This window comes from Ursus maritimus, unplaced genomic scaffold (genome assembly GCF_017311325.1).
Source record: "Ursus maritimus isolate PB19 unplaced genomic scaffold, ASM1731132v1 scaffold_24, whole genome shotgun sequence".
NCBI classification, from domain to species: domain Eukaryota; kingdom Metazoa; phylum Chordata; class Mammalia; order Carnivora; family Ursidae; genus Ursus; species Ursus maritimus.
In genome coordinates this window covers 13,347,086-13,364,804 of record NW_024424897.1, presented here as the reverse complement: position 1 = coordinate 13,364,804, position 17,719 = coordinate 13,347,086, and the positions used below count along the sequence as shown (strand labels likewise).

Sequence of the window (17,719 nt, the reverse complement as noted above, 5' to 3'; positions counted from 1 at the left end):
ACTAACACTTCTTTATTTCCAGAAAAAAAAGTTTTCTGATCCTTTTATGTAACAGAGGGAAATTAAAATTTTGAGACATTGCCATTACTATTTATAGACTTGGTAGCAGCTAGGCTAGAAGTGTGTGTATTTCTTTAGTTATCAAAATCTTTTTGCACTTGGAATAGGACAAAGTAACTAAAGTGAGTTCGATCAACGTAGTGAAGTACCCTGCACTGACTCTGTTGGGTAATTTTCTGAAAAGAAGTTTTAGAATAAGCATTTGTTTTTGTAGATGCTCTGGTTCTTCAGTATTTTTACCGGTTCAGTAAAATTTAGGATTCTCTTGCGTTTTGTTTATTTATAAGATGCGTGTGTTTAAAATAACCTCTTATTTTCTGTAGACAATGGGATGAGCAGTTGGATCCTCGGCTGAACGCAAAACAGAAAGAGGCTGTTCTGGCCATTACAACCCCCCTGTCAATACAGCTGCCTCCTGTTCTCATCATTGGACCCTATGGGACAGGCAAAACGTTCACTCTAGCTCAGGCCGTCAAGCACATACTCCAGCAGCAGGAGACGAGGTGAGATGGTGGTATGTGCGCTCTGATTTCATCATTAGGGCACAGCCTCTGTCCTTACTGTGAGTACAAAGCTAAGGCTAGCAAGACCATTTTAATTCAGCTTGAAAAAATTAAAAAAAAAAAAAAAAGAAGACCCACTCCAAAACCCCAAAGGACTAAAATTTGAATTCTTTTGAAACATACTGTTTTTAAAAATGGGCAACGTAGAGAATGATAGCTTTCAAATAGCCATCAAAACTCCCAAGTCTGCTAAGGAATCATGATACATGGTAGAGCCGAAAGAGTTGGGCGCATAAAAGTTCTGTGTGATAGATTTAAAAATAATTTGGTGGAACTTGTTTTCCTTTCACCTTAAAGAATAATAGTTTCCTGAAAACATCATTGAATAATGTGTTGGAGATTGCTGAATAGGTTGAGGGAAATGTATGCTATTAAGATGGCCACTGCTTTTGTTTGGTATTATACTGCTTGAGTAGTTTTGTGTTTTATCATTCTTTTTATTTGCACCATTTATTTCAGCAGGATCNTCATTTGCACCCATTCTAATAGTGCTGCTGACCTCTACATAAAGGATTATTTACATCCATATGTAGAAGCAGGCAATCCCCAGGCAAGACCTCTCAGGTATTTTTTAAGGCTTATTATGTATCTGTATCATACTTTATTATTCTTAAGAAAAGGTGTCTGTAAAGATTTTAGTAACTTGGAGAACACAAAATCTTTTAACTGTATATTGGCATTTGGAAGTGATGCCTTTTGAAGCAGTCATTTAAAATTAAGGAAAAATTTAAAAGTCTTCCACCATTCATTTCTTAAACATTAAGAGAAAGACATCCTTTTTTAAGCTTTGTATGTAAAAATGTTGTTACAATCTGAGCAAATTTTGATGTGTACCTCTAAAAGCTATTATGATGAAATAATATAAATATGATTTATTTAAAACAAATTTAATTAAAATTCCAGCATATTTTGCATGGCAGAGTAGTCATGCAGTAGATACAAAATTTTGACTGTGATCATGCAGGTAATATTGTAGAAGCTACATTTTAGAGAAGCATGAAATATTGAAATGATTTCTGCAATGAAGAGTAATTGACTGGTATTTACAATTTTTTGCTATCATTTAAGAGACAAAGTGTCAAAGAAAAGTTTACATTGATATAGAAAGGTCGTCTTGAATGTATATAGATATGAAATGTACTTAAATATGGATTGTGGGGGAATAAAATCCTTTTCTTCAGAAAACAATAAAGAATCATTAAATGGTTGTTTATACACCATTTGCTTTCATTGTTATATGAATTAATGTTTAGTTTTGCCATTTTACAAACTAATATGTCATGCCCTGTGTTGTTCGAATATAATTATTGCTTATAAATTAATTTCTAACCACACTTTTGAATCATAATCCACTAACTTTTTATTTCTAGTTGAGACCAGGCGTGGAAAAATGACATTATGCTATTTAATTCTTAATAACCACAACCAAAGCCATTTGAATGATTTTACGATTGCATTAAAAAAGAACAAAAGAGAAAAGGTGGTGTGGCCTGCTAACACAGGTTTTTATACCGTACTTTGTTTTCACTCTGGAAGATAAATTAGAGCAGAAATAATTATTTTGAGTAGAATCCAGTTGTATTTAATAAGAAAATACCACATATATACAATCACTGTAAATGAAAATGTGGTATTTATCACTGGATAAGTTCATCAGTAACTTTGTATGTAAGTTTGCTTCAGATTCTAATCTTTTTTAGTCATAAGTAAAAACTCAGTAGCTGGTAGCTAGTAGCAGTTTTGCTATGAGTGTTCTTACTTTAATGGAGGTGTTTCGTTTGCTTTTATTGTTGGTGTGTTTGTGTATGTATGTGTTAGGTAGGAACTGTGACAACCTCAATTATCGTGGTGTACTTGGGCTTGGAAGCAATGGAGTAAAGCCCCATCATATCTTGATTGACCTAGGATAGGTCATTTGATAGTTGGGGCTGAAGAGTTGTTGGTAAACATTAACGTCTGCCATGTGACTAGCATTATGTTTAACTTTTCCCACGTGAAAATTATGTATTGAAGGTTATAATCCAATAGGTTGTGCATCGAAAAGTGTAGAATAAGAAGTTACGTCTCAATTGAATATATGTGTAGTTATAGGGGCCCAGATACACAAACTTGCTCTTTAGCGGAAAATCTCACCTTTCCGTTAAGTCCCAAGAGTGGGTCAGGCAAAAAGCTGGATACAGATACAGAAGCTTGCTCTTTAGCTGAAAATGTCACCTCTCCATAAGTCTCAAGAGTGGTTCAGGCAAAAAGCTGGAAAAGTATTTAAATATAACTTTTGAGTTATTTCATTTAGTAAATGGAATAAAGTAAGAAAAGGCTTGGTTTTTCCTAAATCTTTTCTTTTTGTGGTCCTATATTTTCACCATGGTTTTTCTCTTTGGGAATGGTGTTAACTTGTGAATGTGTTACCTAGGAGGATAGTGCATTGAATTATTAAAACTTACTAGTAACATCTGTTATTACATTAACTCAGATTAATTTGTAATTATCCTGATGGACAACAAACATGAGAGGTATGGGAGATGGGATAGAGGAAATTAGCATGGCTGAGCACTCTAGGGAGATTAACTTTATCTGTCCCAGGATACAGGGGAAAGAACACAAGGGGGCACTAAGTGTCTGTGTGTGACTTTGAAGATGTGCTGTCTCTGTGGTGTAAGATGGTTGAAGAGTTTGCCTTCTGCTTCGTGTAGTCTAGAATGGGCCGTGGCAAATGCCATCAAGTGTGAAAATGATCCTAAACATTAAATAGTTTAGTACAGTACCTATGTTTAAATAATACACACTTATGGTTGAAATGTATAAAATTCTATTACTTGCCAGGAGTTGAGCTTAAACTATTTGGGGATGGAGGTTTTAGAAACCATTTTAGATTATATTTCATTTTGGTTTTTGCTTCTTACTTCATTAGCATTAGTAGACCTTAAGATGGGCTAGAGAGGAAAACGCAGTTTCTGTGTATGGTTCTGAAGATCGGTATCTGGTTCCGGCAGACTTATTACTTAGTAGATGGAGGTTATCTATGGAGAGAGTGTATATTTATTGCTTTCTGGGCAGATAGATGGTATTTGTTTTATACAGATCTTCAGAGTAATAGATTTTATTCTGGGATCAGGTCTTTCTCATTCTGTAGTATCTTGTGTAATAACATTTTGGGGGGTTGTTTATTGTATATGAATTCAATACACAAATAAAATTTCAGTGAATTAAAATTACGTATTACCAGACAATCTCCTACTTTAACAATCATAATTCATGTGGGATCTGTGGATGGTTTGTTCCTAGAAATATATAAATTACTTAATTGGTGTCACATTTCATACTATCAGCTTTAAGGTGTCACTTGTCATTGTTCTCCAGTTTTGAAAAATGTTGGGTGTGTTTTAAATAATCTTATAGAGAGTGTGCACCTTAAATGTTGCACAAAATGAAAGACCAAGAAAGTACTTAAATCTTTTTAAGTCCGCATAGAATATTGTACCTTTAAGGAAATATAGACTTAACGATCAAACTCTGTCTTCTTACTAGCTTCAGCTTGAGGTGGCTTTCCAAGGTAATTGCAAAAAAAGTCAGTAGTGAGACTTAGAACTTCAATTTTTGTTTTTCCTTAGAGGGATAAGTGGTGCTTGGCATCAGTATTGATGAGCAATTGGAAAACCATTTTTCCAGTCTTACAATGAAATGTTCATTTAGGAAAGTATGGAAAATATAGAGAAGAACAAGAAAGAAAGTAAAATTATGTATAATCAACACACAGAGATAAATACTTTTAACATTTTGGAGTTTAGTTCCTATTAATTTCTATGTTTAAATGCACATTATTTTAGTTAATATTAATGGAATCAAAATGTATAAATGATTTTTTCAGATAATTTGTAAAATGTGATTTTTCATTTTTTTAAAAGTAAATTCCGTTTCACTGATCTGATTAAACATTTTTTATTAAAACCTAAAACATGTTGTTTAACATTTTTATATCTTTTATTATTTATTTCTTTATTTAAAAGATTTTGCTTATTTGAGAGAGAGAGTGCGAGCACGAGCAGGGGGAGTGGTAGGGGGTGAGGAAGAAGCATGCTCTCCACTGAGTAGGGAGCCCGATGCGGCCCCTGGGATCAGGCCCCCGGGATTGTGACCCATGCCCAAGGCAGACGCTTAACTGACTGAGCCACCCAGGCGCACCCATTTTTGCATCTTTTAGAAGTGATACTGGTTACTTTTACCAAGGTTACTGCCCTTCCTATCAGAGTAGTGTTTTTAAAATATATTTCTTTATTTTTCTAATTTATATTTATTAAATACTTTTTTTTCCCTGTGCTTAAAAAGTAATAACCAGTTTTAAATGTTTCATGAAAGGTGAGAACACATTTTAAAAGATCGTGAGATTAGGTTTTGTGCATATTACATTTGAGCTGCCTTTGAGATATCCTACAGTAGACAAATGTTAAATAAAAAGTTGATATGCATCCTGGAGATGAGGTCTTGGCTGGAGAGAGAAAAATGTACGAGTCACTGGAGTACTGGTGGTGATGGAAGCCATGGGCCTGGTGAGATGGACAGAAGATGAGTGTGTGTTGAGTAAGCCGGGGAGAACCCTAACCTAGAGAGGAAGAGTGAAGGCAGGGAGAGGTTGAGTCATGGAGGCTGAGGTCAGAGAGTGTTGCAGGGAGGGACCAGCCACAGAGCTGGATGCTGCTAACAGTCAAGTCCTGCGATGGGCCTGGAGAATTTCCAAAAGATTCAGTAACATGGACGTCTGTATCCCTTGGTTGGACCCCATGCTCTCTTGAGTTCTTTTTTACTTCTTTGACTACTTTTTGCCTGTTTCCTTTACTGTTTCCCTCTTCTTTTCCCTGCCTCTAAATGTTGGGGTAACCATCAATCATTCTCCCAGCTAGTTTCTTTTTTATCTGCACTTCCTCTCTAGCTGATCTCATCTAGTCCCAAGGCTTAAATATTATCCCAATTGTATATTTCTTGTCCCAGACATTCTCCTGAACTTCAGACTTATATATCCCCCTGCTTATTGAATATCCCCACATGGATGTCGGCTACTGAATTTGTCCACAGCTGAATTCTGTTCGCAATTCAAATCTGTTCCTCGGTTTCACTATCTTTGTAAATACCGCTGTCATTCATCTAGTTTCAAAGACGCAGAATCATCCTTTCTCTTAAATTGCACATCTGGTTCACTAAATCCTGTCAGCATTACTCTCAAAATGTGTAGCGAATCCAACCATTTTCACGTGTTTACTGTTGCCACCCTGGTCCAAGCTGTCATTTTTTTCTTGTCTAGATCCTCATAACAACCTCCGAACTGGTCTCCCTGCCTCTCTCCCCTCTGCCCCTGCCTCTGTTCCAGTCAGGCGCATAGTGCAGCTAGCTTGTGGTGGCTTGTGAGACCCAGTCATGTACGTGTCTTCCCAAATTCGCGTTTGGTGACATCATGTTGGTAGCTTGAAATTGGCCATGGTAGTGGAGTTTATACCACAGAAGTCAGCAAACATTACAGATCAGCTCCACCCCTCCCCTCCAAACTGGTTGTTTAACATTTACCAGCACACGACTGTCCAGCCCTCCCCCTGTCCACCTTCCCAAACTATATATTCTGTCCAGAGAAACAGAGTGGTCCTTTAGCAAAATAAGTCAGATCATGTGACTGCCCTGTCCGAACTCTCTGATGGCTTTCCATTAAAATCAGAGTAAATCAAAGCCTTTATGAAAGCTTGGAAACCCTGTGATTTGTCTCTGTGCTGGAGCGTAGTAGACACCCAGTAGATCGTTGTTACATGTGAGTGGGTGAGAGATGGGTGGGTAGGTGGATGGATGGAGGAGTTGTTTCTGTACCATGTGTGTAGTCTAGTGCATGAGGCCTATTAATGTTTTTCTTTTGAAATTAATGGAAGAGATGCTCGCTCTTAAGATTTTTCCGATTGTCCAAAATTTGAATTTAGTTTTAAATCTGCTGTAGATAATTTAGATAAACCTCCTTTAGATTTAAACATGGGTGTAAGAATATATCCTGAAGTGAAATGCAGATAACTTTTATGTTTCTGTCGTAGGTGTGCAACTCATTGTTTTTTACTAGCATAGATAACTACAATATGAATTAAGTTTATTTTTGTAAGAATATTCTAGAAAAAATGTAATTCCCAAACGGGAATGTTTTGAACTTAAAAAACTATGGTGCTTATGAAACTGTGTGTCGATTCTGTTGTAAGATTAATCTGAACACTTAAAAATAATTAGATATTTATTTTATGATAGTGCATATGCTTTCTGTTTGAATCCTTTTTTGGTAGGGCATAGTCACAGTTGTGTGTAAATTCTAATTCAGTAGAGTGTTAATGGTTATCAGATTTATTTGTTAATTTCTAGATATGGTAGTCTTAACGTAATAATGTTAATTTTTTGATTATGCTGTTAAGATGTTAATAAATATAAATAGGAAATGTTATCTTCTTTTATAGGGTATATTTCAGAAATCGCTGGGTAAAGACTGTCCACCCAGTTGTGCATCAGTACTGTTTGATCTCAAGCGCACATTCCACCTTTCAGATGCCACAGAAAGAAGATATTCTTAAACACCGAGTGGTGGTTGTTACATTGAATACTTCCCAGTACCTCTGTCAGTTGGACCTTGAACCTGGTATGCTGACTCAAGACACAGATAGGGTGTTTCTGAATGCATAGGGCTTCTGCATTCAGTTTAGACCAGGGGTTGGCAGATTATAGCCTTTGGGCCAAATCTGGCCTATTGTCTGTTTTTGTAAATAAAGTTTTATTGGATGGAACACAGCCATGCCCATTTATTTACCTATTTATTATGTATGGGTGCCTTTGTGCCACAGTAGCTGAGTTGAGTAGATGCAACAGAGATTGTATGGCCAACAAAACCTAAAATATATACTGTTTGGCCCTTTACCAAAAAAAAAAAAAAAAAGTCAACCCCTAGTTTAGACATTTGAGTAACCACTTTTCTGTTTGTTCTCTTGTCAGATGGTATATACTTACTATTGTTCGTGTGAAAAATTCCAGCTGGATAGTGTTGATGTTTGTTTGTTTTTACAATTTTCTCAAGTTTTTGTTTTAAAATGCTTTTGTGTTATACAGTATGTAGAGACAGCAATCATGATAGGTTTTTTAGACATACTATTAAAATTATTTAAGTACAGGAATCTGTAAAACCAAACTAATACGAAGTATAGTATAAGGTGACAAGTAATTCTGTAAGTATGGCAGAACTTAACCATCAAAAAGTGGTACCACTTTAAGGTATTTGCTTTGGAAGAATATTCATTTATTACTGCCATATTATAATGGTTCACATTCCTCAACACTTTTTTGCTCTCTCCTTTTGGAATTGCTTTCAGAGCCAGTGACAGATTCTTTTGAACATTCACGTCCCTGGAAGGTAGATACTGTTCTCTTCACCTTGAATTCCTGGCACCTGGCCCGGGTATAAACACCTGGAGGCCCTTGATAAACTTCTGTTTATCTTAAATGAATGAATGGTGGCCAAACTTTCTTTTTTGAGGGTAGATTTAATTTTAGAAAAGCTTCAAAATCTTTCTGAGACATGTCTGGTAAATAAGGTAGGTGATCAAACTGAGCAAAACCATTAGGGGTAAAAAAAAAAAAAGAGACAGACGTGCCTCTCATGTAATGAGACTTATTTTCTTGTGCGTACGGCTCATAGCTGGCTGGTAAGGGCAGTTACAAAAGCAGAGTTTCAAAAATGTTTTGAACAGTGACTGCATCATTGGAGTGAGTTCTGTTTCCTCCCAAATGACTTCTTTGAACGGAACAACACTTATTTGAAATGTAAATTTTGGTGTGTTTATTTAACGATCAGTCTCATTACTTTATGGTTATACTCCACCTATTTTCCACTTAGATGAAATGCCCAAACCTGAACAGTATAGTTTTGTGGGAAAGTAAAGAATGGCTTTGAAGAGCAAGAATATAGAAGAATACTTAGAAGTTGCCCATGTGCTTTGTTCTGGGCGTTGTTTATACTTGATTTCATTTAATTCTCATATCAGCCCTATGGAGGAAGGGTTCTTTTACAGATACGAAAACCAAGGCTCAGGCTAAATCAGTTGGATTAATTCAAGGTACCTTTACTAGCTTAAGCAGTAGCTTAAATATACATGATATATCCAGTTCCTGATTGAAGCCTAGCTCTATTTAATTAAAACGTTATCTAATGAAAACAGTAGTTTTCAAGTAATTAGTTTTGTAAAACAAAAAGCACAAAGTCTCCTTAACAGGGAGAAAAATGCACAAGCCTCTATCATGATTAGGCCACTGTTGGGGAAATACACAACAGTTATTGATACTTATGCTATCAGCCATAACCATTTGTATGAATGGATGCTGATGGTGGTTATTACTGCCAGTCAGTAAGATTTAGAAGGTTCCCAACCTAAAAACAAGTTGCATTAGAAAGTTGCATAAAAAATGGTTTGGAACTTTCTGATAGTCATGGAAATAGGGATAGAAATAGAGGTTTGGTTCTTGGGCCCTCCTCACAGGAGGCTAATTAATCCAGAGAGTTTTAGAACTTTGTCATTCTGTTGAGAAGCTGTTTTGTTCCTTTGCTCTGCTAGTAAAAAGAAGGCCCCCTTCTTCCTACCTCGGTGTGTTGGCAGTAGGGGAGATCTTTTTCCTTCTCCACATGGAGACCGTGAGATTTTTGCCTCTTCCCCCCCCATTAAGGGGAAGGGGCTTTCTCCTCCCTTCTGTACACAGCATTCTGTGCCCCAGTGTGAGCGGCAGTAGCACTCAAGATGTGGGACGCCGCCTACTAAAAATGGTTGGCATCTGTCTGTCATTTTTTGCACACTGGTGATTTTGTTTTCCAGCCAGCGTAGGCTCTTAGACTAAATAATTTTACACGCACGTACACACACGCACACGCAAACCCCTAAATAATCAAATTAGTAAATCTGCTCATCGATAGCCCCTTTGTTTCAGTCAAGGTTGATTATAACTTTCTCCCTTACATTAGATTTCAGCTATGATTTTCTTTAATGTTTAATATGCATGATAAAGCTAAAGTTACTTGTAAACTACCATCGTTTTATTTTCGCTATTTCACCACATAAATAGTGAAAGGACTATCAGTGTTTAGTTGCCAGCCCTTCTTTTTGGTGAAAAGCTGCTATCTTGTACTTCAAACATCTTTTTTATATGTCAGTCAGCTGTTCGTCTTGGGGCCCTTAGCACCAGATGCGATTTCGAATCTATTATTGGGTAAAATAGGTATTTCTTTTCATCTCTGTTCTTTAAATAATCATTTAAATTAATGATTTTCTAAATTGAGGATTGCTTGGAAATCAGGACACTGAACTCTTTCCGTAGCAGAAAAGGAAAGAAGTACTGCTACCTTTATTGCTGCTGTGAGATGCTTTACTGTGTTTATACTGTACTTTGTAGGGTTTTTTACACACATTCTGTTAGATGAAGCCGCCCAGGCCATGGAGTGTGAAACCATTATGCCTCTAGCATTAGCAACTAAGAACACTCGGATTGTCTTGGCTGGTGACCACATGCAGGTATGCACCCTCTGAGCCATCATATTCAAGGAACTACTAATTATATTTTGATGTTTAATATTCGATTTTCTAAAACGTTCTATGAAACTCTGGCATGTATTACAGTTTAAGTACTTTAAATATATCTGCACTAATAATGAAAAATACTGCTTTTTCTGAAGGAAAATTACTATCCTAGTGTTTTTTTCCTTTGGATAGAGAGTGGAATGAATGAATCTGTCAGTGTTACAGTTTTCATGTTTTTAATTTGAAGATCAGCTTTCTGGAGTGTGAATATTTGATTTTTACTTTTCTTTAGAAAATAAATTTAAGTTATCCTTCCCACAGTTCCCCAACTCTTGTCCCTAACATTTGTTTTCAGGAAGGGTTGATTTTTTTTGCCATCGTAGGAAACAGAGTACACTTAATTCAGATTAATAGCCCACATCTCAAAGAACATTTCTGATTCTATGTATTTCAGTACCTATATAAGGAAAGAGAAATAGAATTTTTCTATTAATCTTTGTTTTATAAAGTTGCAGTTTGAAGTTCTTTCTCTTCTGCTGAAGTCGAGATTGAACCTATGTAATATTATAGCTGTGACAACATCCAGGAAAGAGTTGAATGTAGAGGAAGAAATTCTGTTTTTGTTTCTTTTCCAAAAGTAGTTTAATTTTGTTCTTTAGTGGTCAGAGGTATGATGAAGAATGTCTCCTTCTACTTTATGAGATACAAAGCATTATTTTGCTGATTATTAAAAACAAATTTTTTCATCATAGGCTATATATCCTTCCAGCTCACCCTTTTAAATAGTTGATCAGTTTTAGTGCAATAACTGGTTAGCTCCCCCAACGATGCAATGGGTTGCATCCCTGAAGTTACTGAAGTAATAGCTATTTATTATTATCTTGGAGGAGCCCTTTGTTAACCTATGTGTAGAAACTCTATGCTACTGTGGATATACTGAAATGAAAAGTTAGAAATTTTTGCCTAGTTCTTTATAGTGGCAAAGTGGTTCAGAGAAAGTATTCTTGATTCTGCTTATTCCAGCATTCAGCATGTTGAGATTTAGTACATCAGAGGTTTCAGCATAGTGGAGTTTTTTATAAGCAGGTTAAAAAAGTACTACTTGCATATTTAGTTAAATTTTCTCTGTATGTTTGTCTGTTACAGCTCAGTCCTTTTGTTTACAGCGAGTTTGCCAGGGAGAGAAACCTTCATGTTTCATTACTTGATCGACTCTATGAGCATTACCCTGCCGAATTTCCATGTAGGATCCTCCTATGTGAGAACTACCGCTCCCATGAAGCTATCATCAAGTAGGTGTGAACTGCCCCTTCTGTATCCCACTTTCTGCAGTCTGGTGGGAGGGAACTCAGTATGGCAGTGGTAAGAGGAACAGGCTGTTCCCTGCACAATTATATGGTGTCCCTGGCATTGTAAATTATGTTAAATTTTATTTCTGAAAAAGAGTACCTCAAAGGTCAGCTGTAATTTTTCACAAAATAGGGCAATCCTGGAAACTAAAATTTTAGGTTCTACCAGTTATGATGTTTTTCTGTGACTAAATATATAATATATATGTAAAACTACATGATGTAATAAACAGATATATTGACAGAACACACAGTTTCTTAGATGTCTGGCTGTGTTATACAAGGAATCTGTTTTAAAAGTAAGGAAAGAAAAAAGGAAGCAAGCAAGGAAGGAAAAACCATGAAACTTAGTCATGAAGTTTTTAAAGATTTCTATTAAATATAGTATGCATCTCTAAAAGTAAAAATATCATAAATGACAGCTCCGTGAACAGTCACAAATTGAATGTATCTATGTAACCCTGCATCCAGATTAAGAAACAGAACATTAGCAGCACTCTGGAAAGCCCCTTTCCAGTCACTACCCTGCCAAAAACTTACAGTTTTTGAAAGTTTAGTAAAATTTAATAATATTGATTATGTTAGTCAGTGAAAACCGTTTTTAGGTTTCTTTGAAAACAGGAAGATAGATATAAAAATAAATTTAGATTTAACTGTGGCTTTTATCATCTCTTAAAAAGTGATCCTCTTTATTAGTTGCCAGTCATTTGCTGCAGCCAATAATGGATCAAGTACTTAGTATTTTCATCAGTAAAAAGTATTCTTTTTTGTAGCTGAAGACTTGTTTGTCCTTCAGTTGTGTGTGTTTAAGTGTCTGTATATCTTTGTGTTTGCATGTGTAAGTAAATGATCCATATTAATCAAAATATGTATTAACCAAGAAAATAGCTAGCAGTTTCCTCATAGAGCAAGATTCTCATCTGGTATTGAACTATTGTCATTTTTTCCTTTTCTTTCTATACTCTGGCTTCATACCTGACCAGATTAATTCATTTAGCAGTGGTATTCCAGGAGCCTACTCTGTTGTTATTGCTGTGGTTAATTTTGGGGAAAATCTTGCCTTCATAGGTATTGGATGTTTGAATTAAAATTAATCAAGGACAGAAAGTAGCATTATTAGAATTGACTGATAATTTTTTTTCCTTATGGGTGAAGTTAATTTTGATGATAAATTACTATCTATCTATTTATTTATTTATTTTGGTCTTTTTTGGCAGTTACACCTCTGAGCTCTTCTATGAAGGCAAACTGATGGCCAGTGGAAAGCAACCAGCACACAAGGATTTCTACCCACTAACTTTTTTTACAGCACGAGGGGAAGATGTACAAGAAAAAAATAGCACAGCTTTTTATAATAATGCAGAGGTACCTTAATTCTTTTGGAGATTGTTATTTTTCACAGTCACGTGGTCTGTTCTTGTTGAGTGTTTATTTACGATTTTGGGTTGACATCCTATTGTATTCATTTACATGAAAATAGCATGTAAAATGTATTCTTTTTGTATAACATTGATTTGTGAAGATGAATCCTACGGGAAACAACTGATTGACATTATGATTACATTTGATTTACATTTCTTTTTTTTTTTTTTTAAAGATTTTCTTTCTTTATTTATTTGACAGAGAGTGTGCACGCGAGAGAGAGCGCGCGTGCACGTGCATACAAGTAGGCAGAGCAGCAGGCAGAGGCAAAGGGAGAAGCAGGCTTCCCACTTAGCAGAGAGTCTGACGTGGGGCTCGACCCCAGGACCCTGGGATCATGGCCTTAGCTGAAGGCAGATGCTTAATCAACTGAGACACCCAGGCGCCCCTTGATTTACATTTCTTACGACAAAATACAAAATACATGACTTTGTTTAAAAGAAAAGCCAGTATTATTTTCATATAATTATTATTGTTAGCTAACTAAAATAGACTATGATTATATTTCATAGTACATACCCAGATGACTTATTTTAAATGAGTAAGACCTGAATTGCAGAATCCTGTGCTCCAGAGAGATTACACAGGCCCGAATGACAGTGTTGCTAGGGCAGTATGTGCTATAACATGTATGGTTCTCTTACAGTTTCTGACTTTTTAAGTTTAGAGAGAATGTGGGTAATGTGGTCACATCAGGCAGCAGACAAAAACCTGGTGAAGTCTTTAAGGGCCAGCAGGCCAGAGACTCTGAGGTTGCGTTCTGGCTGTCGCAAGGGAGTGGATTTCTGGACTTCAGGAAACCCAGAGGAGGGGGTATGCTTGGTTGGTCGTTAGAGGAATGAGTCTTGGTCTGTGATCTCCATTTCCCTTTCTTCTCTTGAGTCCCACGCGTTACTCGTTTTATTTACAAAGAAATGGGTCTTATTATGTAACAGTAATTCATCTTTCCTTTTAAAAATTGATCAGAGGTCTATAGTTAGAAGGCAGTAAAAGAAAATCAACTGCTGTTAACTGTTCAATGTAGGTCTTCTGCAGCATGGAGCTGTGGAAAATGGGATCCGATGCTCACCAGCTGCCAAAACTGCCTGGAGTAACTCTTTCAACCCAGGGAGCTAGGGGAGATGGGAACTGTCTCTCAACTGCTGAGATAGCCTTTCTGTAAGAGCTGTGTGCGGATGGGTGCAGTCCCTAGCTTGAATGCCCTGGCCTCCCTCTTCTTACTAAGTTTCTGTATACTTTGTTGAATAAATCCTTCTCAATTTCTTATAAAGTCTTTGATCAATCTCCAGAGACTTTGAATGATTGTCTGCTAATTTTGACCAGTGTAGTAGATGTCTGTCTGGGAGAGAAGTTTCCCCAAGCTCCTTATATCACCATTCCAACTCTGTGTATTTTGACTTCAGTTTTAGGCATCCCTTCACAGAGGGATGAGGTGGAGAAATGGTTGTGTATTGCTTAGTGGTAGGAACTCTGTGTGTGTGCGTTTGGGTGGGGTGGGCAGTAGAGGTCTCTCCCCATCTTTCATCTACCCCCATATTTAACCAAATGGGTGAAGATAGGTTTTTCTTATTCGTTATTGCAGTAGACTCAGGGCCACCTTTCTTGTTCCTTGTAGTGAGAGCGCCATGTCTTCAGTTCAGTTCACTCTTCAGAACCCTTGGACAGTCTGTATATCTGAAGCACTTAAATCATCGTAACAATAGGGAGACTGTAGTCTATACCTCTGTCATTCATTGAGTTTCTATTTGGCAGTGAGAACAGAATCCTACCTGATAATCCTCAAGTTCTTGAAAGGAATAAAAATACTGTTAAATTTTATTAAGTATATTTAACATTGTAAATATAAGTACGTATTATTAACAAATACTAAATAATGTTATTTAAAATACATTTAAAAAACTTCATTCTCAGGGCACCTCGGTGGCTCAGTTTGTTGAGCTTCTGACTTTTGGTTTCAACTCAGGGCTTGATCTCAGGGTTGTGAGATTGAGCCCCACATCGGGCTGTGCACTCTGCGCATCGTCTGCTTGAAATCCTTTCCTCCTCCTTCCCCTTCCTGTCTGCTTCTCCCCCTGCTTGCATGCGCATGCGCGCGCTCTCTCAAATAAGTAAATAAATGAAATCTTAAAAAACAAAACAACTTTCTTCTGTATGCCCCTAGTGTCTTGCCTGACCCTCTGTTGAGCTTGCTGTTTCCATATGTATGGAATATACCTATATGTGGAGTCTGTTTTCTAAATATACAGCAGTCTCTCAGCAGACAAGGAGCATGTTTTATTGATCGTTGTGTCCCCCACTGTGCCAAACATTGAAACATCGATCATTTCATTGTATTAAAATAGATTGAATAAATTCAGTTGGGCAGAATATGGTGTTACTTTATTTTAAGGTTAATGAAATGGCTTGGGCAAACTTGTACTACTACAAGACCGTGAATTGTGGAAGTGTCTCTCCAGTCCAGATTTGTCTTAGTCCCAGCTGTGGTTTGGTGTTCTCTGTTGGCTGCTTTGCTCAGTTCTATCAGTGGGGGAAGGTGACAGTGCTAGATCTTGTACTGCTGAGACTTAATAGTGACACTGACTCTAGGAATCTTTCCGTTGGCTGTTCATTTCACTGGCCTGACAGGGAGTGAGTGGACTGAGAAATCCTGGGAAGGTGGGGAATTGCTTCCCTGACTCCCTGGATGGGGTTACCAGTTTCATGGTCCTATCCCTGTCCTCCTCCCTACATGGGAATTTGAACCTGTCCTCATTTAAGAATGGAGGCTGGATGAAGGGTGAGGGCCAGTTGCCCATTATGTTGTCTCTGATATTCATGTTTTCACTGGGTGCATTTTACTTGGGTAGAATTTTACTGTTTGAAATGTACATAAAATTTTTCTCCCTGTGTTCATATCAGCAAAGCATTACTCCTATATAGAGATAGTTTTTAAATGACGTTTGCTAAAATGGCATCCTTTATACATCTGTTTCAGTTACCATATCTTTAATATGCATGTGTGTGTTTGTTTAAAGGTATTCGAAGTGGTGGAACGTGTGGAAGAGTTGAGAAGGAAGTGGCCAGTAGCGTGGGGGAAGTTGGATGATGGCAGTATCGGTGTGGTAACTCCATATGCTGATCAAGTGTTTAGGATACGTGCTGAACTTCGAAAAAAGAGATTATCTGATGTTAATGTAGAAAGGGTGCTAAATGTTCAAGGTAAGTATTAATTGAAATGAATTAAGTTATTCAGATGGTTAAATCTTAAAGTGTGTGCATGTTTGATTTTTAATTCTCAAGGCCTTTTTTCTGGACAAGCAATTATGTATTCTTATTCTTATATATTCTTTTTTTTTTTTTTACCAAATGAGGAAACAGATTTTTATTTTTATTTTTTTTATTTTTATTTTATTTTTTTTATTAATAATGATTTTTTATTATATTATGTTAGTCACCATACAGTACATCCCCGGTTTTCGATGTAAGGCTCGATGATTTATTCTTATATATTCTTATACCAAGTTCTTTAATGGAAATTTGGCAGTTAAAGGTCAAGCTCATTTACATGTTTATTAAATTTTTATATCCAAATGAAAGAAGTAGGAACAAATGGATTTTTTCAGTGACCATGATGGTGTGAAAGCCACACACTACATCTGTATGCAGTAGTTATAACCACAGTACTGTACAACGCCTACTGTCGGTATACCCTATCTGAAGACTGATTTGTTCATAAGGATTTTTAAAAAACTTGTAACTGTCAAGCATATTGTGTTTAAATGCATTTTTCAAGGCACAGTTTGTGTTTTATGTCTAGACGTTCCTAAGCGCATAGTTACCAGCAGCTCATTTAAGTTGCCTTCATGTAGTTAGTTGCTATAGAGTTTGTGCTTTTATTTTTTTATGTTTATTTTTTATAATTTTTAAAAAAGATTCTGTTTATTAGAAGGGGTGGGCAGGGGTGGAGGGAGAGGGAGAGGGACAGCAGACTCCCTGCTGAGTGTGGAGACCAGTGAGGGTCTCAGTCCCAGGATCTGAGATCATGACCTGAGCTGAATTCAGACGCTTAACTGACTGAGCCACCCAGGCGCCCTGAGTTTGTGCCTTTAAATATATGAAGCAGCATTATCATGTGAGTGCTGGAAAAGTTCAGTTTTAGGTTTCCTGGGAATATACAATAGTAAGAGTAATGAAGTTGTAGATTATGGGGACAAAATAATTTCACTATACCATGTGTTGTGCAGATCCCTCAAAATTTGGGCATTTGTTTCCAAATTTATTTACATTTTAGTTAGCATATAGTGTAATGCTGGTTTCAGGAGTAAAATTCAGTGATTCATCACTTAATATACTACACCCAATGCTTCTCACAACAAGTGCCCTCCTTAATACCCATCACCTATCTAGCCCATCCCCTACCCACCTCCCTCCACCAACCCTCAGTTGTTCTCTGTCGTTAAGAGTCTCTTATGGTTTGTTTCTCCTCTCCTGCCCTTCCCATATGTTCACCTGTTTTGTTTCTTAAATTCCACATATGAGTGAAATCATATGGTATTTGTCTTTCTGTGATTGACTTATTTCCCTTAGCATAATACATTCTGGTTCCATCCACGTCATTGCAAATGGCAAGATTTCATTCTCTTGGATGGCTGAGTAATATTCCACATGTAGGGGTGTGTGTGTGTGTGTGTGTGTGTGTGTGTGTGTGTGTGTATACCACATCTTCTTTATCCATTCATCAGTTGATGGGCTTTTGGGCTCTCTCTGTAGTTTGGCTGTT

At 36.8% G+C, this 17,719-nt stretch overlaps 1 protein-coding gene across 5 annotated transcripts in view; it reads left to right on the top strand.

Annotated features, from left to right (window-relative positions):
• The window catches only part of HELZ (helicase with zinc finger), a 152,458-nt gene that overhangs the window by 77,825 nt on the left and 56,914 nt on the right, over positions 1-17,719 (top strand). For 4 of the 5 annotated variants that reach the window (XM_040640372.1, XM_040640370.1, XM_040640371.1 and 1 more), the window contains 7 exons: positions 384-563; positions 1,083-1,187; positions 7,094-7,272; positions 10,065-10,183; positions 11,336-11,481; positions 12,756-12,903; positions 15,975-16,158. In XM_040640372.1, the coding sequence (XP_040496306.1) occupies positions 384-563; positions 1,083-1,187; positions 7,094-7,272; positions 10,065-10,183; positions 11,336-11,481; positions 12,756-12,903; positions 15,975-16,158 (1,061 nt within the window). The remainder of the gene's footprint in view (positions 1-383; positions 564-1,082; positions 1,188-7,093; positions 7,273-10,064; positions 10,184-11,335; positions 11,482-12,755; positions 12,904-15,974; positions 16,159-17,719) is intronic. The other variant, XM_040640374.1, reaches the window with a different exon arrangement.